This window comes from Conger conger, chromosome 9, assembly GCF_963514075.1.
Source record: "Conger conger chromosome 9, fConCon1.1, whole genome shotgun sequence".
Classification (NCBI taxonomy): Eukaryota; Metazoa; Chordata; class Actinopteri; order Anguilliformes; family Congridae; genus Conger; species Conger conger.
In genome coordinates, this window is record NC_083768.1 from 47,646,017 (window position 1) to 47,673,782 (window position 27,766).

Sequence of the window (27,766 nt, forward strand, 5' to 3'; positions counted from 1 at the left end):
CTTGTCTACTGGTTCCATCACTGGGGAGAGTGACTGAATGTTAATTAGCATTTTGCTGTCACCCAACCGCTGTCCATCAAGCAGAGAGGGAGGGAAGGGGTGGTCCTGGGTCTCGGCTGGCTAAGGCACAGTAACCAGCTTTCAGACCAGGGTGGAGCTCGGTAATTAAGCCCGGTGGCAGAGCAATAGAGTGGTCCTTACACCTATGGACCTGGCAGCTTCAGGTCCAATCAAGAGCTTCGCTCTCAGAAAAAAAAGAGTGGCTTGTCTCCATAGAGGAACCATTTTCATGAATCATGAGTTCCCAGATATTTGGCACAACAAAGAACCCTCAAAATAGATTGGGTTCTTCTATGGAATCAAAGAGTTCCTTTTGCAACTTTTTTTATGTGAGTGTAGGACCTTCTTCGCCTGTTTTGATGCAGTGACTGCCAAACAGTACTTGGCCTCTTCTGCTTTGGCCAGAACATTCCAAGCAGACGCTGCTCTGACAGAGTTATTTATTCACTCATTTATCACTGGATTGTAAATAAAATATGCTGCATTTTCTCATCTATAATTTATAGGCGTTGTAGAAAGCTTTCCAGTGGTGCTGGGAAAGTCTGCAGCCAATCTCTCAATTACTTCCTTGATTGAGTTATCAGTCATTCTGAAAACTCTGCCCACAAAGTGCCAGAAGTGACAGAACACTGTTAAGAGATACTGTACTACAGGAACCAGACTCAACTTTGATCCAAACGTTGATCTTCATGAGCTTAAACAGAGCCCAAGCGATTTCAGAAGCTGACTTAAAAATGCAAAGAAGCGCCTAGGTATGGATGAAATGACACTGGCAGGATTAGCTTGTGAAGGAGCGTTCTCTGTAAAATAAGTAAACAATCTGTCTTCCCAGTGAAAATATCCAAACACCTTTCACGCGACCCATTTCTGAAGCGATTTAACCCAGCGCTCCCGTTGTCCCGCATGGAATTGTGCCCGGAATTCCGTAGGAAGTATCTCCAGGGAGCGGTCGACGTCTTAATTTGTTTCATATTTTTCCCTGTGGTCGGTCAGCGGCGTACATGGACACGCAGGGCCGACGCGCGTGCTGTACGACTCCCCGTCTTTCCCGACATCGAGCGTAGCTGTACCCCGCCGAAAGCAGACGCAACAGACGGAAGCAGGCGGGGAGGGAGGCGGGTGGACACTCACCCGCGGCCCGGGGCAGGTGAGCCCGGACACACGCCCTCTCGCAGCTCTTAAACCCCGCACCAGTCACTTACCGGCTCTTCCCGAGTGACTCTCCAGCTGCCGTAAAAGGCGGTGTTTAAAACACGAGTGCCGCCAAGCCGGTCGGAGCGCCCGCTTCCCGAACCTGCAGGTCGCCCTCTCGGGAATAATGGCCGGCCTAATGGTAATGCCGGGGTGAGAAGAAGCGCACAAACGCGGTTAATGAAAGCGGGGGAGAGGCGAGGGAAAGGGGATGTCGAGAAGGTCTCGGGCAGAAGAATGGGAGGGAAATGACTTCTTGGATGCCGGAGCCGTTATCTTTTAGGCCCGCGGCCAGCTCTGCCCCCTCCCGTCAGCCATCTGTGTAGTAATTAACCTCCGCGGCACGCTGTGTCGCCGAACGGGGGCCGGGCCCGAGCGAGTCCTCCAATCCACCGCCAGTCCTCGCTTCGGTAACCGGTTTGTTGTGGAACACGGTTCTAAATTCAGCCAGGACCTGTTTTTTTTCTCTCTTTTTTTTTTGGAGCGCGGCCAGTTGTGCATACTGATTGCGAGGTGCGTGTGGGTTGCAGCCCAGCAGAGTGTGCGCCTCTCCCTGGGCTCTTCGTTAGGAGCGAATACAAATCCGCTTACAATTAAGAGGCCCTGTGAGCGGGGCCTGCTGTGCTGTACGGTGGTATTTTTAAGCAAATTCGAAAATGTATTCTCAATGTGTTCTTAAAGCCTCAGCAGAAATGCGTGTGGGTGTGCGCTTCTGTCTGTCTCGTGTCTGTGTGTGTGCGTTTGTACCGTGGGGTGTGGGAGCTCACGAGCGCAGCTTGTGTAATGTTTAGTGCAGAGGGGAGGTGAGTGGGGTTGGATCAATGGCCAGGGTGCACATCAGAAGGGCCTGTGTCTGTGTCCTGACCCCTATGGATGATTCGCCCACTGCCACTGAAGACCAGCTTCAAAGCAGGAATCAAAGCCGTGTCTGATGTGCAAAGACACTGTGTGAACACATTAGCTGGCACTGTACATGCTAACAGCACATATAAAAATAATCATACAAAGGGTAAGGACGACGTTGATTGCATTAGTGACAGTTTTTTTATTGATTAATATCTATTTTGTGTTACTGCTGGTAACGATGGCTCAGTGACAAGTTGCTTATTACCCCCATCTGCTGGTTGTTCCGAGAAGTGCAGGTCTCTCTGGAAGACGAGCAGCATCCAGCACTGCAGTTGTGACCTGTGGGGGTTTCATGTTTGTTTATTGATGCACAGTGTCACTTCAGTGCCTCGGAGCCTCCTGGAGGACCCGGGAGGCGCTGCTTCGTGTTTGTTGGCGGCCGGGAGCGACGTTCACAGAGAAAAGGTCAGATAGGAGGACTATGAGCTTCATTTGATGACCTTGGGGGCTCCCGTGCAGCTGGGCACCCCTCACACGTTGAATGAGCATCTTCACCCTCTCGCTAACGCAGCCTGCGGCCTCCCTGGCATCAGTGCCAGGATGGAGCCCTTGTCTCTGCCCTCCTCGCTGTATAAGCCTGTGCCCTGCGCTGTTTATCTGCCTTAAATCAGGGTTCAGGAGATTCAAGACTTCAGCGTTTTAGCTTCAGCCTCAATCAAGACAAGTCCACGGATAGGCATTGATTTTTTGGAGGGAGAACTATGTTCAGCTGCAGTCCCACCTACCCTTTGAGCTAGGGTTATGCAAAGTTCTGGACTGGAATCAAATGATTTGTACAGGTCCAGTTTGTGGTACCTGGCTGGAAAATTTAAATTGAAGTGTGTGGACAGTGTCCAGCTTTGATAATTCCTAAATCTGGCAACCTTAGGTAGATTGCAGCAACCACAAAGAACTTTGCCATTGAACGCATCATGTGACAGTCTAGTGAGGCTGGCTGATTTGCTGATTTGTGTTTGGGACTGAAATGAGAGAGCATGTTGTTTGGTCATCCTTTGCCCATATTAGCTGATACAGCCCTCCAAGGTTCCATTATGCGTGATTGCTTTACATGGACAGGAAGGGGTAAACTAATTACACTAAGAGGGAGCAGTTTTCTTCGCTCCTGTAGATGGAAGGCGATGTGATTTATATCCATTTGTGTTACTGTAATGTTCCTCTTTATTCCTTTGAATTAATCGAATATCTGAATGAGCTCCAACAACTGTAATCTGTATCAAAAGGTTTGAGGCTGAAGGGCGGTAGGCTTTGAAGCTGGTTATCCGTGTCCTTGTTTGTGGGTAGGCACTCTGCTTTGTGTACGTATATATTGTGCACTCCTTTCCATATTAAAAAGACATTCTTACCGCGGCCATTAAAGATCCTATTCCGCATGCTGCAACGGGTGCTAGCCAAATGTAGGTAAAAATAATACTTCCTTCTGTACCTCGGATAATGCGTGTTGAGCTTTCTGATGCTAAGTGGCTGCTAAGAATCACAGTGGGTGCTAGACATTGGTGGTGAAAAGGTGTGTGTTCTCACCTCTTCAGTGTAATTCTTTGATGTCCTGAGATGAAAGGTGCAATACAAATCCGTTATGCTCGTTCGCTCTTACTGGCCTGGGAGACGGATTTGAGAAGGAGAATGAGAAGGAGGAGGCGGCGGTTTCAGACACCGGTTCCGTCGTTAGCTTAGCGCTTTTTACACACGCCTGTAGCTCCGGCAGATGCTGGGGACACATGGAGGGCCAAACGGCCCCCTCTTACAAACTCCCGTCCCTCCCGCTGTATGCTTAATAGAAGCGCCGGCTTGCCTCGGTTCCCCTAACGGAAAATGTAGACGCGCGATATTGTTCACCTGGCTGTCATATCATACCACGTAATAGCGACGAATGATTAGGCAGCCTCCCTTTGGAGCCAGGCATTCACAGGAATCAATCATTGTTACCAGGCCGTTTGCGTGAGAGGCGAGACCGGGTTCTCCGTTTGATCATCAAACATTTTCACATCGCCGCTCTCCCAGCCATGAAATTAAGGTGGCATGTTTTTTTATTTTTTATTTACTCGCCAGACGCTGTCGTCTAGGGAGCTCGGCTTGCGATACATTTTCATACCGCCGGCTGTTTCACAGGCTCTCGGCAGGATAAATATTGAGCAGTTCAGCGATGCGTCGACGATGCCACACCTGGGATTTAAACCGGTGACCTTCAAGCCCAAGGTCCAGTTCTCAAACGACTACATTTCATGCGTTAAAGTTCAGACTTTACATTTTTTTATCCTTTATGCACTACAGAAGTACTGTGGGTGAAAGTTTTTTGAATGGTAGCTGTACGTATATGGATGGGATATATCTGTTCCCTCAATCACCACCAAGTGTTGGTGTGAGACTCACCTTCATGGCGATAGACAGTCACAAAGGCACGGCGTTTTAGCACGTTAGCATGCAGCCTCACCCTGCATCTACTTCTTCGTGAACTACTTAGAGGTTGAACTATATATTGAAAACAATATTAGGGAAATGTTTTTCTAAAAAAAAGAAACTTTCCTCAGGCACCATCTTATGTGACACCTCTGGCCCACTGTCTTATTCGACACCTCTGGCTGACCAACTCAATGAATCCTGCCATCCATTCCGATGCTGCCGGTTCGATTACACAATCAATAAGCCAGCAAGCAATCGCACTACCCTCTTAAGCGTGATGAAGCCACTATGGGGAGCACGTTTTTATTATATTCGATAATGTTGTATCGTCAATGAAACACCAGTGTCTGTTTTTACGTGGCTGCCGCGTGACCTAGTATCTGGGACTGTAGAAAAATACGAGCACTGTAATCGCTTGTTTTCGGTGCGGTGACGGACCCCACAGCCTCGTGTGAAATTCCCAGCGTGTGGACTGTGGAGTGCAGAGGATCGGCAGCTGGCTGGCCGTGCTTGTTTGCTTTCTTCAGATTAAATGGAGGAGGCTGCAGAGATGAGTCAGTCCTACAAATAAAACAGGACGTTCCATTTCGGGAATTAAAGGAAAACTAGCGGATCGAAAATATGTCGAAAAACGTGGCTCGGTTTCTGGATCGGCCTCAAACGGTCAAGGTGTTGAGGGTACGCTGCCAAGAAAAAATAATAATTATGGGATATAACAGGAAACTTGTGATAAACCATGCAAGCCTCAGATTAAGTGCAAGACTGAGGGACTGTGGAACCACCTGGTATAGAAACATGCTTTCATACTGAGTCCCACAATGGGCTTAGACATAAGCACTAACAGAAGCCTCAGCGAACCTCAAATAGATAGTAAATAGTTGCCACCTCCTTGTTTTGCTTGAATGACTACTACTACAGGTTAAAAATGTGAATGTTTTTAATGGACTGATTTCAGCAGGTCGAGAGTATCCGTTTTTAAATGTTCCGGCCTCGTTCAGGTCTCCGTGTTGAAAGATTGAAGGGCCGCTGTTAGCGTTCCCATCTGCACCGTGCGCAGCGTCTAACGCGATGTAGGGCACGGCGATGCGCTCACGTGTCGTGCCTCCTCTGCTTGCACCCCCCCCCCACACACACACACACACACACACCTCCAGTGTGGGCCAACTCCAGCTCTCTGGCCCCACCTTCAGGCGGTCCGCGCCACTGCGAGAAGGCGCCGGCTCCTGTCTGGTACCTCGCCGTTTCCAGCCCTCGCAGCTGAGGCCCGATAACAAACTGACTCCGACCATCTGATGAGAAGACAGGCAGCCAACATGCTGGCGCGTGGGGGGGCCCGGCCGGCACGATTGCTCGGGGCCCTGCCGGAGAGACGCGGTGCCAGTCAGGTGGCACGGGCTACACGTCTTTCAGCCCACCTTGAGTCCCTGTGACAGATGTTCCCCCTCAGCCTATCTGTCTCACTCTCCCCTGCTCTTCCTCTGTCACTCTCTCGCCGTGTCTCCCTATTACTCCCTCTCTCTCTCTCCCTCTATCGCTTTCACTCGCTCATTCTCTGTCTCCCTCTCACTTCCTCATGCTCGCCCTCCCCTGTTCCCTTTTATTATTTCATAATATCGCTATTTTGTGTTTGCTGTCTCGGTTTTTCATAACCCTTTCATGAATTTCTCAAACCAATACAACTGAACAACGTGTCACCCAGCCAGGCTTACTTGCGTACAGAAAGCGTTAATATAGGACTATATATACTGCCTGTGAGGGGTGGGGGGTGTAATTGTCAGTCATTTTGGTAAGTGAGACAGACCCAGTCGCTGCCAGGTGGAGAAGGTTTTTTTTTTTTTTTTTTACAGAGACCAGAGCTCCCTGTTTGTTTCCACGGAAACAACGGAGCACAGCGCTCCGATTGATCGCAATACCATTCGACAGGTTGAAAGACTGTTATAGAAAAAAGAGTTCATTTGCATATTTTTAATCAGAAGTGACCAAAGAACAGAGAGTCGGGGGGAGGGGGGGGTTATTTTTAGAAATGTTCTGAAGGTGAAGAATCCTGTCCTCATTGTGTCACCACAAACCGTCAACATCTTTCCAGGAAAGAGGAAGTCACATCAATGAAGAAGATCCATAAACCTCTAAATTTGGCAGCAGTGCGATTTCTTTATTATTTTGCTCTCGGAATGAGCATTGCGCCAAGGTCCAGTAGACATGTCCTAACAAAGACGTATGCGTCTGGGGGTTCCAATTTGCCGGATAGATAGATAGCCTTCCACTTGTACATGGAAGATCCCTTTGGTATTTTTAGACTTCCGTAATCCGACTCGCAGCGGCGTATCGGAAGGGTTCAGGAGGCGCTTGCTCGCTCGTCCTTGTTTTAGTTTGCAGCCGGTGGCTCGAATAACGCTGGGAGCATTGTAAAGCATAGGCGCGAACTGATCGCTCTGAGACTTGTTCGGAAACTCAAGGCTGAGCAAGAACAGTTAGTAGTTCGACTACGACAGATGAGAGGCCTCTGGGGAACTTTAATTGTTCTAACGCAGTCAGTCACGGGTATTAGAAAGCGTAATACACACTCCCGTGCTCATAACACGCTTGTGACGTATACCCTGTGGAGAAAATTGTTCTAAAAGGAACCCTATCTATTTAAAGGGTTGTTTGTTGGGCAAAATGGTTCTTTGTCTGGGAGCTTTCACACTTCACCCCTATGAGAGAAGGTTCCACAAAGACCTGATAATAGTTCCTCTATGGAGACAAGCCAAATACCCTAACATCACCACTGTGTGTCATTCAGGATTTCACACACCTATAATTCTTTCATCTGCATCCAGACCCCAGTCTCAGGTTTTTCGGTGAGATTCAAGACGCCTGGTGATCAGTGCCATCTCACCAGTCAGGGATGCAAAGATCAATTCAAAGATCAAGGTCTGCTGGGCTTGTTTGAATGGGATTAGGCCTTCTTTCCAATGGAGCCAATTCTCGCTCTCGCTCCATCTGCTGACTGTTTGGAGTCCTTGATGGGGTTTTGGCCAGCTGGGCCTGCATTCGCTCCAGGCATTTATGTTTCTCCTCGGCTCATCCTGCCTGTTGTCAGCATCCTCCAACCTGCTGTATTTTTTTGGGTTTTCATACTATTTAAAGACTACTTACTTTCCCCCTTCACCAAAAAGTGAGTCAAATCTACTTGTACATTACAATTTCATTACATTGCGACCTTGGAATTAGAAGGTTCTATCTGCATTCTTGTGGAGTGGTTTTGAGATATTGAGCTTTGAAGATACCAAAGTGAATGGGCTCCGAGCAGACACTAGTTCTAACCATTTTTTCATAATTTTGTGTAAAACTTCACACATACTGTATATTTAGTTCCCTATAAACAACATATTTACGACCCTAACTAATTTTTGTCAGTTTAAACTACATAATGGTGTCAATATTACAAAGAACATTATTACACCGCAGTACAAAAGAACGTTGTGTTGTATTTGCTCCGTGAAAACAAATTGAAAGTGGATTTCCCCGCCGGTGACAAAGACAGACTGCGGTGGGCGATCGGTCGCGCCCTGCAGGGGAACGAGGCGCTGGAGGTGCGCCCGGTGACAGCGCAGCGGTGCAGCGCGTAGGGGGGGGGAGCCCCCGTGCTCAGTGTGTACACCTCCGCATCGTTTGACTCCTCGCGGAGGTCACCGGCCAGACCGGCTCAGGAGGAGGACGGCAGGAGCGGTGGGGGGGAGGCGCACGGTCCAGGAGACTCACCTGAGGCCATGAGCGAGAACCAGGTGCCCCGCTCTGTCTGCTCTCATTACCCATCTCTCTCTCTGCACTCAGCGGTGCACACAGGCACGTAACGCAGGGACAGCCAGCTCCACGGAGCGCGCTCAGTAGACTGTGATAGTTTGTCTGTACAGCCAGAACACCGTACAGCGGGCTCCAGGATTATTGGCGCCCTTGATAAATATGCACAAAAAGTGCTGTAAACTAAAAAATAATAGTTATTGGCTTAAGCTTTATTTTCTAACGTGCAAGAAAATATAAAATACATACAAAATGTGTTATAGAACTGGCATATATATATCATTCTTCCATGAATTCAGTTTTTTCACATATAAGGGACGCAATTGCATTGAAATTGAATACTCGTGTAAAAATAAATGTTTTCTCTATGTTTCATTAAGTAAAACACACTAATCAACGTGACTTTTACAAACTTTTTTGCTTATGGGTCACTACACCACAGTGTGATAGAAACTCTGTATTTGATAGCTCTAACTTCACGTCTCTGCTGCAGTTCAGGAGGCAGAGAGGGTGGCCAGAGAGGACTCCTGGTCTCGCTGTTGCAGTCAGCAGGGTTTGACGTGTACTGCGGAGCGTTGTCGTCTCATGTGTAAAGATCTGAAAATAGGCGCGGTTCCCGGGAGGAGGCCGCAGCTCCGTGTCAGCCCGGCGCTAACGCCGTTCCTCCGGCTTCCCCTCCCCGGGCCCCGTGTCACGGAGCGTCGAGCCGCGACTCGCCTCACCCGGCCTCCAGAGACGACGGCGGCCGCTCTCTGCAGCGGGGCACGAGTCGAGAGAAAGCAATACGCTCGTATGAGTGTGAAGGAAAACCAGGCTTCTGCGTTAGCGCTTGTCGGCATTGTCATTTTTTGATGTTTCAACGGCTTATTGGAACCTAGCGCATGCAAACAAGCGTCACGCCCACTCTTTTTATTTCAAACTGAAGCTTTGTGACAGCTTTGGAGTGTGGTAGACTCCGACTTTGTACGAGAGTTAATTCAGATCAACAGCTGAACTCCCTTATCTCTCAATTAGATGCTCTCCATTCAACTCTCTTTTTTCAAGTCACATTTGGAGTGATACCAAAACAATAAACCCTGATTAAATAAAAAAAATAAAAAAATTGATTTAGTTGATCCAGAATGTATTCAGTAAACCCTGTTTGAAAAGAGTAGATGTATGTTTTCTGAGGTGGGATATTAATCCCGCATACATTATTATCTCTAGACACAAGTTTACGAAGATATACATTTCAAATATTCAAATATTTGCAAATATCACATTTTGTGCCACAACTTGTTTTTCATTGCGACACTGCAAAATTTAAATGGCTCTACCAAGAAAACTAAATGGAATATGGAGCTCATGTTTTCAGTAATTCTATATCTCATGATTGTCTACCAAAACACATTAAAAAGAGAAAATTCCAACAGGTGCTGTGGTGCAACCTCCTGGAGTTAGAATAGCGAGTGTTATTTTCCATAGATATATCACTGATCACTGAACTTGCTATTCTGTGGAGTTTCATTGCATTTAATAGCGAGCCAAAGCTAAGGAGGAGTGTTGAGTAGATCAAAGTGGAAGCTGTGCATAGAATTTGAATACATATGTATTTTAAATATTTATTTAATATTTGTTTTACTTTTGTGATGCTAAAGTGGCTTCACTTTTTCTAATGCTAAAGTCTAATGTCCCTGGGCAAATGCAAAACGCTTGATGAATCCAGCTGTGGCTTGATCAATGGCTCACTGACAGGGGACAGAAGTGACAAGTACGAGCCCTTCTCTCTCTTTTTTCTCCTTCTCTCTCTCTATGACCCCCCCCACCTCAGCACCACCATCTCTCTCTCTTCTCTCTCTCTCTCACAAGCCACTGCCAGCTAATAGCACTGCCTTCACCTTATCATTTGAGTCATTATAAATCATTTGAAAAGTGAGCGTTGTTTATTTTGTTGGTGCGCCGTGCTCAGTGTCTCCCTGCTTACACGCCCTCATCGCCCCCAGATTTATATTAATGTACCTGTCAGTACCTTATTTTTAGATTGGGTGGAAGCAGCGGCAGCCATCATTGAAGCCGCAGCACCCCGACATGATGGAATGCAGCCTCCGTCCATTCTTCATCGTATAAAGCACCTCTCTATTTGAGGAAGGGGGAAGACTCTCCCGCGGGCTGGCTGTAGGTTATGCCCGAGGTGCTGGAAGTCACACAGGAGTCCTCGGCAGGCTGGACTTTGAGACACCTCTTTTACACCTGAAAGGAAAGTCTTACAGGTCCGACAGAGGCCCAGACCTGGGTCAGATCCCTCATTGTTTTGGATTCAAGCTGTTTTCTATGATTTACTGGGGTTTTGTCTGGGGTTTTGTAACCGGTGAAATACTCTCAAAAATACAAACCCCACCTTCTGGTTTTCTTGGTTGGTTCACTTGCACCAGGCAAGATCAATCTAGCACAGAAAATTATTTGAATCCAAAATGATTACATGTTTGACCCAGGTCTGCAAGTCCCTTCCCTCATGCCACAGCTCATACCGAGCTAGACCAGCTTTATGACCAGCTTGACCAGGTCTATTTTCAAGCTGGTTTAGCTGGCATACCTGGATTTTACAGCAGAGTGTTTTACAGGGTACATTTTCCCTAAGATAAACTCAGGGAAAATGGCTGGCTGGATGTTCCAAGCATATTACAATTCTGCCAGATAAAGTCATATTGATACTGAGCCGCCTTCCAATGTTGTGACAATCCTTGGAAAGTAGGTACAGAGAAAAGAGCGCTTCAGAGCAGGCCTAAGCACCCACCAGATGGGCGCTTTCATTAAACTGGCGTATGATGGCGCATCAAATTAAAGGAAGAAAACAATAAAAATCATCGGGGCTCCAATAACAGAGACATTTTCATCCAATGCGTGTCGAGGGACGTGATTTGTATGTTTAGTTTGGTTCAACATTAAGGGTCAGATGCTGGCTTAATGACGCGCTTAGCGGCGATAAATCTGGTGAAGTCGTTTTCAGCGGGAGACCCGGGGAACTTGGAGAGCGCGGCGTTCGATGTCGTGCCGAGTCGCAAAGAATGGTTCCAAAACTAACCGTGTGATTCCATCGAATAATCCAATCTAGTTGAAGGGTTCTTTGACGGGCAAAATGGTTCTTTGTCTGGGAGCTTTCACACTTCACATATATGATAGAAGCTTCCATAACAAACTAAAAAGGGTTCTTTTATGGAGACAACCCAAAGAACCCTTTTGTCTGAGAGTGTACTTGGACATATTTCTGGTCTGCTCCAACCTCCTTTGTGACAGAAGAAGCTTCCAGCAGATGTGTGGACAGAAGACATTGCCTCTTGGCTCCTGTTCCCTTGACCCTTTTCAGTAACACAATATGTTAAGGTAGATCCCTGCTTAAAAAAAACAACAACTCAAGCTACATTTTGAAACCACTCGTAACTGGTTGACCACTTGAGACCAGCTTCATACTCAACATGGTTTGACCAGCACAAATTATGTTTTGAAACAGCTGGTAGCTAGTAATTTCAAGATGGTCATAGCTGGATTTTACACCATGGTTGAATATGATTTAAAAAGTTGCTAAAAATAACAGAACAGTTCATGATTCTTTTATAATTGCACTCGTACAGGTTCAATTAAGGTAGCACGGTAACACTATTTCAACCAGTACTACTTCAATGAGAAAAGCACTGGGATTGAATGCACTTATTTGACTGACTTTTTTAGATGTGCTGCATAGAAGGTGTGCTAATTGAATGAACTGTAAACTCAGTCATCAGACTCCCTGCAATGGGACAGGGAGGAGGAAATACCACAGGTTACCAAGGTTACAGCTCTGCATCTGAATTTAGTGCAAAACCAGCTTGACCACAGTCTGTTCTCACAAATCGTCCCTGCTCTGGGTGTCGGTATTTTTTTGTGCCCTGTTAATCTGCGTGTGTGTTCAACGGGGCGGATGCCATCTGTGAGCTTTGGGCATGCTGAAAGATAAACAGGCGCCATCTGATTTTAATTAAACCCGATATACAGGGTCACGAGGGTGGGTACGGGAGGGTAGGGAGGCATTTACGGACATCGGTTCTCATTTCCAAAGGAAGGTAAACGCCGACGGCCGGGCCCGCGGCACGCAGACACAAAAGGGTCGCCCCGAGCGACGGTAACCATGGGAATGCGTTCCCCAGAATGATTCAGTGATTATGCAGCGATTACGTTCATTAACGGTAACAGTGGGATCGGATATTCGCTCGAATGCAAATGTTTTTTCATCCGACAGAGGCCTCTGCGATTCGCGGGCCCGGTCACCTGCGTCGGTTAAGGATTCCACATGGGGCGTACCGGCGAATCACACGGTGCGTTGGAAAAGCCGACAGATTAGCCAGGACCCTGGTGTTTCTCTCCGCCGTCCGTGCCCCATTCTCCCCAAAGCCCCGCGGAATCCCTCAGCCATAAACACGGTGGAGTTAATCACGGTTCATGTTCAAATACCTCAGATAAGTGCTCGCCATCCCCCCCCGCCCCCCCCTCCTCTGGTGCCCCCAAGGGCTCTACTCACAATTTCACCACTCCACATATAGGTCACACCGGACCCAGAGTGGTCCCCGTCTACGAGGCAAACGCTGCAATCACAGCCACGACTGTAACCTTTTTTCCATCTTGTTTCACATTTTTCATGGGTTTTTTTTTTTGCGGTGTCAGGAGGGCCGTCAGTGTTTACACCCACAGATATTCGTGCTGGAATTGAGCGCACCCGTCCGTGAAGAGGGAGTCTTTCTCAAACGCCCATGCTCAGGCTCAATCTGGAGTCTACACACGCCCCCTCCTCTTCGTGCTGCGGCTGATTGGATTGTTGCGCGAAGCCCTTGTGACCTCACCCTGTAAAGAGCTGAGCTGGCCTGAATCATGGAGGAGACCTTTTTCTGAATGACCGTGGTGGCAGCGGTGCACTTAGTCTGAAGGCCAGGCCTGTTTAACTACTATATACATTTTGTTCTGCCAATATTGTAAAGTATGTCCGACCCTCAGGACATGGAACAAAGTGAGGTGTTAGCGCTACGCTAATCCCGAAGGATGTTTCCTACCAAGGCCAATAGTACCATAATTTACATAACATAACATAATTTGTTATTTAACTGATGCTATTATCCCAAACGACTTAGAGTTGATTAGACTACACAGGGGGGACAATTCCCCCTGGAGCAATGTGGGGTTAAGGGCCTTGCTCAAGGGTTTAACAGCTGTGCAGATCTTATCGTGGCTACAACAGAGCTTCAACCACCAACCTTCCTGGTCCAAGTCATATACTGTGGCCACTAGGCTACAGGCTGCCCCAGTACCTGGCTGCCCCAAAGAACCTGCACTGAGGTGCTTTGACTACCTTTCACATAAGCACTACTGCACCCCTGCTAACTCATGCGGGTCAGACACTATATGCAGGGGCGGTAAAATTTCCAAAGATTGCGGGATTTTCCCACTTCAAAATACGCTCAGAGGAATTCAAGGACTGCAAGCCACCTATTAGCAATATCAATGTCCCCATCTTTTCTGTACAATGAAGAGGACAGTGTGAGTAATGTAAGAAGTGTGAATCCCCCCAGAGTGGCGTAATCTGTAGATGGGGTGATGGAAAGCCTCCGTCAGGCTGATGGCTCTTTCCCGCTTTTTTCCCCCCAGTCCTCCACATTCCCCCGTGGGCCGGCCACGCGTGACAGTGAAGGAATGCCCCATTTTCTCCCCCTACGTCTACCCTCCCCCCCTCCCCCGAACCCATTCCCCCGGGCCGCAAACAGAGATCCCCATGCGCCCACCCCTCCCTCCTGGTCCCGGCTCCCTCCCTCCACCTGTTCCGCTCCACCAACTACCCAACCGTCCTGAACATCTCACCGTACAATCCCCGTGAGCGACGGGACCCTCCTCGCCTGCGATGAACAATTACATTAGAAGGCTAATGTGCTGAAAAATGATGCAAGGCCCGTGCTGCGCTAGCCTAGCCCACTGACTGTTGCTAGGCAATAGCAGACCGCATTCCGAGAAAGAATACCGAAATGCTCTGCCTGCCAAATATGAAGGGAGGAAGCTGCCCAGTGACCTACATTTTAAACACCAAATGTACATGTCCTTTTTTCTCCATACCCTTGTTTATCATTTTTAAGAAGATGGATGTATAGGCCCCTGACGGAAATGTATTGATGAAGTGGACATGCATCTCTGCTCTCGGTGGCTGGTGTTAGTATTCTTCCTCTTGGTGTGGAATGATGACTGATTGTTCTGAACTGAGAAAGTCAAAAAATCTATGGTGTTCAAAGAATGTAGGTTCCCCGTATCCATGTTTGCAGTTTAAAATGAAATATAGTCCTCAGACATTGAAGGATTTTCAAGGAGAGAAACAGAATTTGATTGCTTCTTTGTTCATACTGTACTCTTTCTTGCTGTGCAGTTTTCTCAGTTCCTGTAAAAGCGGGGCTCCCCTTGTTGATTGTCCTTGTTGATTGTTATAGCTGCTGCAGTGTGTACAAAATCAACCTCTGAATTTTTGTAGATGTAATAGATACAATTTGCAACTGAAAGTGAAAATAACCTTGATAAGACAGAGGCCACAAAAGCCAGATCATACAGGATATGTGTGTATGAGAATACTTTACTTTGACGGTGCAGTTAGTTGTCGAATGAGTCTGCTCAGAAGGGGTTTCTAAGAGAAGGCTTTTTTTCTATTCTATATCTGATAGAGTTATAGATTTAGGATCTGTTGTAGCATCTTACTCAACACTACATGGCATTTAGCAGACACTCTTATCCAGAGCGACGTACAATGAAGTGCAAATCAAACACGAGTATGAGTGCTAAGAGGACCTGAGAGGACAGTACAGAGTCCTTGTACGTTAGGGCTTCAGAATTTCACCAGGCCATTGCGAACACATTCTCTCAATTTCTAGTCCGCCGGGATTCCTGGCTCATCAAGGATCTGACAGATGTGTATAATTAGGCCCTGCTGTGAAATCAGGTCAGCTTGACCAGCTTGAAAATGGAGCTGGTCAGGCTGGTCATAAGCTGGTCTAGCTGGGTATGAGCTGGTGAGCCACCTCATGCTTGTTTCTGCTGCCAGCTGTTTCAAAACCTGGCTTGAGCAGGTCAAACCATGTCAAGTTAGGAGCTGGTCTGAACTGGTCAATCAGCTAAACCATGTCAAGTTGGGAGCTTGTCTGAACTGGTCAACCAGCTACCAGCTGTTTCCCTAGCTTGAACAGTTTTTATTCAGCAGGGGGGGCATCTCCCAATCCGAACAGCAGTCCTGTTCTGAGGAGGCAGGTCACTTACGCGCGCTGTGAGATGACATCACACACCGGCGGGAGACCCCCATGTCACAGTGAGGCCTCATCTTCACCAGGCCTCCCGGTTCCCCATTAACGGGCGGGTCGTCCTGATAACTCATGTCACGCAGCCGCAACAAAGCGATGCCCCCACCTTTTCATTCCTCCCGCGGCCCCCCGAATGCCATCGGATGTAATGTCCGTCTCATTAACGCGGGGAAGATTGCAGTCAACTTAATGATTTCGACTTTTCTGGCAGAGCGCAGAGAGGGTGGGGAAGGCGTTGGCGGGAGGAGAGGGAGGCTTGGAGGCCATTAGCAGGTTTTCATCGCTGCGGCCTTTAAACGCTGCTCCAGTGAGCGGAGCTCTGTATGTGGGGTGGTTAAGATAAAGTGCTCCCTACCCAAGGCACCCCAGGCAAGATTAAATGGACTGTGGCAGGAGCCTCGCCCTGTTGCTTTGACTCTTTAACATTTCATAATCCGCCAATGTCGCCCGTTGTGTTTTTGCATGCGTGTTGTTTTGGTGTGTGTGTCAGAATGTCCCTGGACGTAGATATCCCAACATGCTTTGTATCACACAAGATTGAAAAAAAAAAAAATAGCATTTTGTTTTTGTGAAACATTTCCTCTGTGTGTCAACATGTCGACATGCAGCTCAGAGTGTCAGAATCCATCTCGGAAATGCCGGCGACACTCCGAGCCGCATTCTTAAACGGGTGGCGTTTGCGGATTCCGCGCCAGCGGCCCCGGTAAGTGCTCCGGGAGATAGCGCCGTTCGGCCGGGCCGCTCCAGGCCGCTTGGCTGCTGCCGGGGTTTCTGGAGGCCAGATCTCTGGCCGCCCTGAGCGCAGCGGCCAGCCTGTCGCTGCACCGGGAGCCCGGCCCGTGTCACAAATGGATTTCGCCAGGGACAGGCCCTCCGGCCAGCCATCAAACTTTAACGAGGCGCCCAGTGGGTTTACCCTGGGAAAGTGGGTCAACGCAAACCGGACTGCCAAGTGGTTTCTGCTTGAAAAAGATCCATGAAGCAGCCCCTGCTGAGTTTCACTCACTCCAACAAATTCCAATTGAAGATCTTTGATATCAACTTCTTATCTAGATTTTGCAGTAGTGCCAGCCTGTTAGCACCAGCGGTCGGGATATAAAGGTTCACAGGAAAATGTTCAGTGTAAAATCTGCGCTAATGGAGTACACATGGACCGCATTGGACTCGTATAAACCGTATTACAGTTGGTTTAACACCAAGTGGTTTGCTGTGATGGTTGGTATCAGCGTTGCGGTTGTCATGTCTTCACAGCATGGCTGTGTCCATGAAGCCGTCACTTTAAGTCACCCCTGGCATTGAGGCGTAGCAGGAAGGGGGTCCGGAGCAGGCTATTTATCAGACATCGTTATTTGTCAGCCAAAGTTGTGTCATCATTAGCGATATTGTTGGGATGAATCCCATTTAGGGCGGTTAAAGCAATTAGGTGCCTGTAAGGCTCAGCACTGGAATTTTTCTACTGGTGGCTAATGAGTCGCAGTGACAGGGATTAACGACTGGGCGGTCAAAAACTGGCTGCCCCATCAGCAGGCCAACAGGAGAACCGTATTCTTTGAGTTTTCCTGGTCTATACGCAGTACATGTAATGAAAGACTGCAAATGATCCCCATGCAGCACGACATGTGCTGTAGCAACCATGAACAGCTGTGAACACAACTGAGCCAGCCAGAACTCAAATGACAGGCTGCACATTAGTAATGAATAAAATATTTTTGGAGAGTAGAGAGATAAAGGGTTCTGGTACCTTTACTCGTGGTCTGGGAAAGACACGGCCAAAGGGCAGTCGATGTATACAAGCCTCTCAGCCCAAAGTATGTTATAGACTGGAAAATCATCCTCTTGTTAAATCTGACCTGCATATTAAAAACCCTTCTGTAATTCCCCACCTGCATGAGTACTGATTTGAGAGCTTCAGTTCATAGCAAGCTCAGCATTACACATTTGTCTAGTAGCAGTGGGCTGTGTCTTCTTATGTCTCAATTAAGAAGCACTGCTAGAAAATACACTGACAAAACACAGAGGATAGATATAGTTCACATATGTATCATATCACTGTGAAATTACATATACGGCAGTCTATGGTTGAATTGTAGTTTTATGCCATTAAATAAATCTGAGAAAGAATTTTTTATTTTATTTTAGTTTTTTATATCTAGAGTTCCTGTAGCACTGTGTGGACTGTGTAGGATACAGGAAATAGCCACTGGCTTTCAGGCATGTGCAATGTAAATGTGTCACAGATTTTTCAGGCAGATGGAAGTCAGACTGAATTAACAAGGAATTTGTATGTGGATTAGAGCTAATTCAATTGCTGTCTTATTTGCTAAGATGGGCAGCTAACTACAGAGGAGAGAGTACATTGATAAATATAATAAGGAACCTAGGTTACAAATCTGATGGAAGAATGATGCCCTTACAGATGACTGTAACTGATGCTTCCATGATCCAAAATGGGGAGATGGGGAGAATAGTAATCTGTAATTGTTTATTTTGGTGGAGTGGGTAAAGGAATCTTTGTTGTGAAACAAAGAGCCAAGCCAAGCTCTAATTATGGCTTGAAGGATTTTGATTATAATAATTAGTGAATCTAAATTGGAGAGAAAAATATAAAAAAATGGTTCTTCTCGAGAAAAAAATAAAAAAGCAGCATGAGGACGAGGGGCAGTTGAGCAAATAGGTTACTACTGTATACAGAGGCATCATGTAAGAAATGTATATTGCTTTACTAATGTCAAAAATTTAATAAAATATACCAGTAGATGGACCAGCCAGAGACTCTTTCTCACCACTTGCTTTCACTGCAGGGTAGTGGTATAATTCCAAACATGAACCAGCTGGCTAGCTACTGCGTGTGGGATTACATGCAAGCCTTTCTGTGTTCTATTAGCCAAAACTATGAGTTTGCAGGACAGGAACACTGCCCCCAAGTAGAATAAAGCAAAAGCAACGTTCATATGTTCACTCAGTAGCATACATCCATTCCAAAGCCTCGGCATTTCACTGCAATATAGCCTAGTTACTGATAGCTAGCTGAGCTAATGTTTGTCAAGTTAATGGCTGAGACAGAGAACCAACTATGTACTAGCTAAATACACTGTATGCATTTGAAGTGTTTGATTGGAGTAAAATGTGACCACTCTTCCTTGTGAAGAACCGTGGGGGAGGGGGCAATGACTGTATGATTTTATTTGCGGGTTCATGCAAGGTATAAGTGTATCACTGCAGAAGGAGTATTAAAGTATTTCCTTCAGGCCAAGACTAAAACTGAATAACTATGTTTTGCCATTTAAGTCCTGACAGGATCTCCTAAGCCGGACCAGGAGGGAGTGTAGAGTGCAGTCTTCCTCGTGATGTAAGATCTTCTGTTTCTGCTTTCCTTGTCTCCTACAGGCCGATCCGCAAGGACGAGACATCGCCATACGCCCATTTCTGGAGCACTGCGAGAACACCCACATGACCATTTGGCTGGGAATCGTTTACGCCTACAAAGGGCTACTTATGGTGAGTATGGGCAAAGGCACAGGGGCTGAGTGGACACATTCATTTCATGTAATAACATGTTCTTGTGGTGAGCAGGAACACCGTTACTTGCTTTACACATTTCCTTTTTGTCAAGAATAGATTAAGATAAATATGATGTAGAAGTATTTGGTATTTTAATATTACTATTACTGTTGTTTTATGACATACTTGTACATGGTGCTGTCCTTGCCAGTTCGATATCAGAAAGACCGTGGAAATAAGGCACTGAAAACAGGCCGACCCCTCCTGTGGCTTCATCAAAAATATATATAGAAATTCTGTATTAGGAAAATATCTATTGTAGTTAGTGGGTTATGACGTCCCTGGAAAATATGCCACATGCCTTGTTTGGCATTCTCCAGAACCTCTAAAATGAGCTCTTCCCTTGGCAATATGGTAGCATTGAGAGAGATACAGAGCTGCCACTTCCCGTGTCCCCCACAGATGAAGATCTGCGTCATAATTCACCACTGACCTACATAGCCCCTCCCATCGGAACTCCCGCTTTAAAATGTGGAGAGCACTTCTTTTCCAGAAGCTTCCAGAGGTCCACGTGGGTCCATCATCAGCTTCCCCTCCCATTTGTGACACCTCCAAAAGCCTGTCCGATTCTCCTCCCGCACTCCTCTTCAACGTGATGTGACATCGCTAAAAACTTTCTCCCTCAGCTCCTTACAATACCTCAACTTAACTAACCGGGCTGGTGAATAATTCAGGGCTGGAGTCTTGTTATAGCCGAGAGATTGCCTGAGTGGAAGAGAACCTGGAACACGTACATATCTTATGTTTTTATGTTTCTTTTATTTCACAGAATAAAACACAGAACAAAAAGTTTAAAAACAAGTGACAAACATACACATTTCATTTGTGAATTTGGTCTAATTCCAGTCTCAATTTATTCTGGACGTAATTCCAAGAGTGGTCTTTTCTAGGTCTGACTCAGTATGTGGAACATCAAGAATAATTTAGTTCTGAGAGCCAGACTGATATTATACACAAATAAAAACCTACTAGTGTACAAGGATTCCTAGCCTAATGTTTGGTTTAAAATACAATGGTGTATTTAGAAGAATAAAATGAAGGACACTTATGATGCAGAATTGTTGAAGTGAAAAACATTTATTATTACCCTGTAGTCAATACCTGGCAGGAGTATAGCCTGAACCATCTATTTCCTTTTATCATCCAGTGTACAAGGTAGGATTTATTCTGATAGAATAATTCAAGTTCAGCTCTTAATTTTTTGTTAGGTTATATATGTATTCATAAACAAAACTAAAACAGGTTATCATTGATGCAGGTGCATAGATATTTCAGAATTGAGTTGGTAAAAAGAATAACATATTGCAAGCCCTGGAGAAAAATATACTTTGTCTTTCCTGCATTCAAGACCAAGTTTAGGTTTAAAATGAGTTTTGTATTGCATTAAAAGCAGCCTGCAGGCCGCTTATAGCCTGGTTCAGAGAAGTGGCACATGAATAAACCAATGTCATCAGCATAGGGATGCAATTTACAGTGGTTCACAGTGGAGTCAGTACTATAACATAAATGGTCAAAGGAAGTGGTCCTAAGATTGACCTTTGATGCACTCATTTATTGAACAATATTACAATACCCATAGTGAAATTAAAAAGGAAAAAAGGATAGTAATGAATAAAATTGCATGACACTTCACATTACTGTACATTCTTCCTGCAATCTCAATGTAATACAGGCCACATCAAATTGCATAGTGCATTTTTTGTTGCATTCAATATTATGTATTCTGCCTTAGTCGTATCTTTATAGTCACGATTAGTCAGTAAAAGGTCTCCACAAACTCCTGTATTATCCATTCTTGGTTGGCAGGTGTTACGGAAAATTTATTAATTAATTCATTCATTATCCTAACCCGCTTATCCTGAACAGGGTCGCAGGGGGGCTGGAGCCTATCCCAGCATACATTGGGCGAAAGGCAGGAATATACCCCGGACAGGTTGCCAGTCCATCGCAGGGCACACACCATTCACTCACACACTCATACACTCATACCTACGGGCAATTTAGACTCTCCAATCAGTCTAACCTGCATGTCTTTGGACTGTGGGAGGAAACCGGAGTATCCGGAGGAAACCCACGTAAACACGGGGAGAACATGCAAACTCCACACAGAGAGGCCCCGGCCAATGGGGATTCGAACCCAGGACCTCCTTGCTGTGAGGCGGCAGTGCTACCCACTGCACCATCCGTGCCGCCCGTTACGGAAAATTGATTATATTAATTGGCATGTCGTACTAGACCTGAGATAACGGCATGTATTACCAAACTCACAAATTGGGATATGCCTCCACTTGAATTTAGTGGATGCTGGAATGACCCAGTGGCTAAAATGTAGCCGAGCCGTGACTTAATTTCACAGCGGCGGGGCATGCGTAGGGGCAGCTGGCATTGGTCTTCTGCTCATCTGCCAGGAGGTGACTGATGTCTGTTCCAGCCCGTCAGGACAGGCAGGATTTAATGGCATTCCCCTTCACAGAGGAACAGTTATACAGTCCTCGGCCAATGGACCCTCTCCTCCGTCATCTCACAATCCTTTGTCCGATCTGGTACTCCAGGTGGCTGTATGAATCAAGAACCTACATATGAGCGAAAGCACCAATATTTAACAACTGAAAAGTTCCAACATTTTTGGTTCAAATTTCATATTCTTGTCATGATGCGGGTTTTCACTGGGTCTTGACAAACACCCTCAACCTCTCAAATTAAATTTCTTTATGATTGTGTATTTTTTTGATAGACACAATAATAATCTTTCACATTGTAATCTTGATATTGTATGCATGTTTATACATGCCACCGTGTGTACACAGACAGGAGGTTGTATGCAGATGTTGAGGCTCATGTTAAAATGGCGATGTGGGTGCTGGATGTGAAAATGACAACTGTGTCAGTCTGAAACTAGCAAAGACACTTGTGGTTGGGTTACCGCCACTTAGCTCTGAATATAAGATAAATCCCATAGTAACTGCTTTAGTAACTAATGTATAACAATTTGCTGCAAAGTGGCAATTATATCACAATCTTGAGATTTCTGGGTTGTGTATTACAGGGGTGCTTTAAATAGCCTTTCTCCTTAATTAATCTGAACATTAATCCAACCTCATCTCAACGCCTTTTCCTCCCCACCACCCTAATTTACATATCAACCACAATCATATATTTAACATAAAAGTTCTCAGTAAAATATTAAACTGTAATATAATACATATAATGCCTTCTGAACTCATCTAACTTATGTTCATCATTGACTTAAAGGGACAGTTCACTGATTTAAAAAATATATTATTTCAGATGAATGTATGCTTGATTTGGTCAAGATAGCTTTTGTGTGTAGAAGTTTCTGTTGATACAGGATTTTCTGATGACCTCCCGGCTTTACAATGGCCCCACTGATAATTTCACAAATGAGCTCAGTAGCACTCTGCCATTGACTCTGTTGCCCCCCTAATGGTCAGAAAACGCTTCAACCAGAAATCAACTCCATGGTTTAATAACACCCGGGCCCTAAACCGAACATGATGAAACTTGGAGCATAAGTGGCGCTCTACCAAACTTGAAGTGTTTTACCAGGCTTGGGATGACTCATTGCTGCAGTATAAATTCTCTCTCCAGCAAACAAAAACTGCATATTGCTCTAAGCTGATCAATAACAATAGAGGTAATACAACATTTTTATTTGGCACCATTGCTAAACCCACTAAAACTTGTCTTTCAACATACATTGCTTACATTTTAGTGCTAATAGTTTTTTTTATTTAATGATAAAAATGAGTTGATAAGAAAGCAGATTACTGCTATGGCTACATTTTCCACTCCTGTAGCTTGATACAATGTGGGAGACCTTACCTAAACTGATTACTGGCTCCAAATCTACTACCCGTCTCTTAGACCCCATCCCTGCCACTGTCATTAAGGAGTTATGACCTATACTAGATGGTCCAATCCTTAATATAGTCAGTGGGCCACTCTCTACTGACATTGTTCCCATGGTTTTCAAAACAGCCATAGTCATAGTCAGGCTCATGCTTAAATAACCTAACCTAGACCTACAGATTCTTCACTGTGGACCGATTTCCAAACTTCCCTTTATATCTAAAGTGTTGGAAACAGCAGTCACTCATCAGCTCATAGTCCAATTGTCCTGTAATAACCTTTTAGACAAATTTCGGTTTAGGTTTATATCTCACCACTCTCCAACTGGATTGACCAGGGTTGTGAATGCAATATCAGTTGCCATGGATTCAGATCTTATAATGTTCTGTTGCTACTGGATTTGAGTGGTGCCTCTGATACTGTTGATCACACTATATTCAGTACATTGTCTCGAGAATTATGTTGGAGTCAAAGAGCTTGCCTTGCCGGTTCCGTTCATATCGATTTCATAGGACACAACATTTCATTTATAACAATATGTCAGATTATTGTGTCACTGTTCCACAAGGGTCAGTTCTCAGTCTGCTATTCTTTTCTATTTACATGTTACACCTTGGCCCCTTGTTTGGCAGATATGGCATTTCATTGCTACACTGATGATACTCAGAAATACCTTGCTATAATGGACAGTGACCATTCCCAGCTTCAGAATTTGGAAAATGATCTGTCTGAAATCAAAGACTGGATGTGTGCAAATTTCCCATTTTTAAATCTAAAGAATACTGATATGCTGTTTGATGGTCCAGCCAGAGACAGGGACTTGACCATTAACCTTGATGGATTCACAATCTTTCAAAGGCAGAATTGTACGAATTTGGGGATAGTCTTCAACAACCTCCTTTGAGGCTCACATTAGAACTACTACAAAATCTGAATTTTTGACTCCCTATGCAATATAGCTAGAACTCATCCTATGTTATCTTCTGCAGATTCTGAAATCCTGGTTCATGCATTAATTACATCTACAATAGTCTATTGCAATGTACTTCTCTCTGGTTTATCTTATAAAACAGCTAAAGGGTCTTAACTTAGTCCAAAACGCTGCTTCTACTTCGAAGTAGATCAAAAAAATTTGATGACATTACTCCCATTCCAAGTCCCTGCATTGGCTCCCAGTATGGACCAGAGGTGATTTAAAAGTCTTACTGCTGACATATAAAGCCTTAGAGTAAATAGATTGGCCTCATCCTACATTTCTGAGCTCTTAGCACTCTGCATGCTCGCTATCTGACTGTTCCCAGGTTCAAAAAAACATCAGTTGGGAGAAGGAAATTTGCCTACTGTACCCTCTTCCTCTGGAATGTTGTTCCACTGTGTTAGTGTTTGGGAGGTGGCCTCAGTTGACATTTTTACATCTAGGCTTAAAGACCATCTTTTCTCTCTGCACTTTTTAGTTTACTGGCCGGATAAACAACACCTCTGAACTCGCCTGCATGTGTTTTTGTCGAGACTCTCTTTGGGGTGATATTACACGATAAATAAACAAACTTGAAACTTGAACTTGGCCAGGCCACTCAAAAATAAAGCAGTCTAAAGCAAGAACACATGCTTCTAGTAACTCCAAAGCAGCTTGTACATTAATATTATGCCTCCAGAAGCTATGATTGTATATAGTATATTATTCTTCAACAAAACTACATTTTATCTTCTTGGCACTGGAGTAGTGGACACCCCCGCAGGGCCCTAGACGCTTGCCGTTCTCCAGCTATATCCAGCTCCAGCTATATATATGGGCTAAATGTTTAATTGTAAGTCAACATGGGAGGGGCCTCGTGTATATCACCTTGCGGCGAGGCCCCACAGAATTGCGCTTGGCCGCTGCTTCTTGGTTGCAACCTGGCTATGACCATCCAGCCAGTGTTCAAGGAATTTGTGTCACAGCTTGCAATATGAACATTACTCCATGGTTCATTGGGAGCAAAGTACTTGCATTGCCTGAGAGCTCAGACAGAAATAACTACCAACACAATACAAAAAATAATCATTTTTATGTTTTTAATTGTGAATGAGGCCATACAATTAATTTGTTTGACCTCAATAGCACTAACAAAAGCAATAACACTGTAATGTCCTAATGCCCACCATTATAAAGCTTGCAGATCATCAGGATAATACAATACATGACCAAATCCTGACTGATTTTCTAAAATAATTAGGAAAACACTTTCATGCCACTTCATCCTCTACTCCTGCCCAGGCAGTAATGTTCCTTCTCCTTTTCCACAGCTGTTTGGGTGCTTTTTGGCTTGGGAGACACGCAACGTGAGCATCCCTGCACTGAACGACAGCAAGTACATCGGGATGAGTGTGTACAACGTGGGGATCATGTGCATCATTGGGGCAGCCGTCTCCTTCCTCACGCGCGACCAGCCCAATGTGCAGTTCTGCATAGTGGCCCTGGTCATCATCTTCTGCAGTACCATCACCCTGTGTTTAGTGTTTGTGCCAAAAGTAAGTGTGTCGCTGCCTCTCCCGTTACTGTGCATGTGAGCCCATGATACACACTACATTAACACATGTAAGAACACTGTGAAGATGGTATTTAAGTAGCAGTAGTGACTGATTTATATAGCAGCAACGCATTTCAATCACACTATAGGAATCATTGTTACAATTAAAAAAACAGTGCAATGACAATGAACTAAAAAGAAGAGTTTATGTAGCCCTAAACAATTGCCTTTATCCTTCATAACAAAAAAATTGAAGTTGGATGGTGAAATCAATTATGTTCAACCCACCTAAAACTATACTTACATTTGATACTCACAGTTAAGCTGTAAGTATCCACTTAGCTTTCTTCAGTTGACAATCTTATTGCTGATTTTAAGCTTTATGTAACACTTGGTTCATTCTCATTCATGCTCATTTAGACATGCAGGGAACATTTAGTCATCACAGACTCGTTTAATATGCATTTTATATCAGGCTCATATTGGCAGCATTGCTGACCAAAATTCTGTTACAGATTAATCTCAAAAATGTAATTTATAAATGGTGCGGATGTAAAGATCCTCTAATATGCAATAAATATCAAGTGGGTTAAGTCAATTGTAATGCTTACAGTTCATCACTATGAGGACAAATCCTGATGCAGCCACTCAGAACAGGAGGTTAAAGTTCACTCAGAACCAGAAGAAGGAGGATTCCAAGACTTCGACGTCCGTGACCAGCGTCAACCAGACGAACACGTCCCGTTTGGACGGCCTGCAGACCGACAACCATCGACTCAGGATGCGGATAACGGAGGTGAGGCTCCCTCAGGGGCGTTCGCTCCAGTGATGTCCGAGCACGGTGATGTCCAAGCACCATGGTGGTTCAATCACCATGATTGCCATAAGTTAGCGTGCCTGCCTCTCATTCCTGAAGGTATCCAGGTGCCCCAAATCACATAAACCCATACATACTGTTGTCATAGTAGTTTTATCAAACAACCTGAAAAAGGCTCTCTTCTCTTGGTGTGAACTTGCAACGACACCTCCATATGTTTATTTATTATTATTACCTCTGTTTCATTACCTTCTGTTTCACATACTCTGTGTTTTATTTATTTATTCTTTATTTATCAAGTAACATGGGATAGATGTATGCCACTTGACATGTGTTTTCTTGACAGAGTAGACTATTTATTGATCGTGTCAGCACTACCAGACAACCAGACAAAACGTTTTTTGGTTTACAACCTTCATCAGGATGTACCAACTCTAAACTGGCGCCACTTAATGCAGTTCAGGTGTACGTGTTTGCCAGAGGGAATCTCTATATATACATTGTGTAAGCACCAGAGAATCAATATGCTATGAGGGCCACAAGATAGACAAGAAGCAATTGTAACATGAAGTACATTTTAAAAATATATATATCATAGAACAAACTCACAAAGCTATAGTGTTTTCCACATAACATCAGGCTTATGGGTCTCCATAAATTGAATAGCCATAGAAAATGGATACAGAAAATGGTAATTGAATAATGGATATTATTCAATTACAAAAAGACCATTATATTGCACTCCTCATTCATACCATTAGGATAAATAGATTGGAGGGTATGGATCCAGAAATATATTTTTATATGGAGATTTTTCAATATCCCCACCACTGCGATTCTGCCACACTTTTTCCATGCCTATACATTTTACATCATATAATGTTTGCCCATGTTCCAGAAATGTATTTAACACAAATTACTGTTTTGTTCTCATTGTTAATATGATGGATATTTTTCCATTAAGTCTCTCTAGGTGCCTTTATTGGCAGGTATAAAAAGATAATTATGTGCTATTGAAGTTATGGTAGAAGGAATCAAATGGCTGGTACGCAGCCTGGATAGAGGCGTCATTATAATGAACATTTTGAGAATCTAAAATGGTGTCACGTGGCTGCAGCTCGACAGAGCAGAAGCAGAATCTGTTTTCTTAGAGGCGGTTCAGTAATGCTCCTGCCTGGCCTGCCCTGATTCCTTTCCTTTCGCCTCGCTAATGTAAAAAATTTGGAATGGAATTTTCTACTGTATCTCTCAAGTCACGCCTGTCCACCCACGCCTGTGAAAGTAGCACTGCAGCTGAATTGCTTGCACTCCTCCAATGCGCTCGCTCCTGCAGACCCGGT

At 45.0% G+C, this 27,766-nt stretch overlaps 1 protein-coding gene across 1 annotated transcript in view; it reads left to right on the forward strand.

The window, feature by feature from the left end:
- The window catches only part of gabbr2 (gamma-aminobutyric acid (GABA) B receptor, 2), a 234,188-nt gene that overhangs the window by 192,335 nt on the left and 14,087 nt on the right, over positions 1-27,766 (forward strand). The window contains exons 14-16 of the mRNA XM_061253572.1: positions 19,056-19,166; positions 25,386-25,610; positions 26,223-26,405. Of these exons, the coding sequence (XP_061109556.1) occupies positions 19,056-19,166; positions 25,386-25,610; positions 26,223-26,405 (519 nt within the window). The remainder of the gene's footprint in view (positions 1-19,055; positions 19,167-25,385; positions 25,611-26,222; positions 26,406-27,766) is intronic.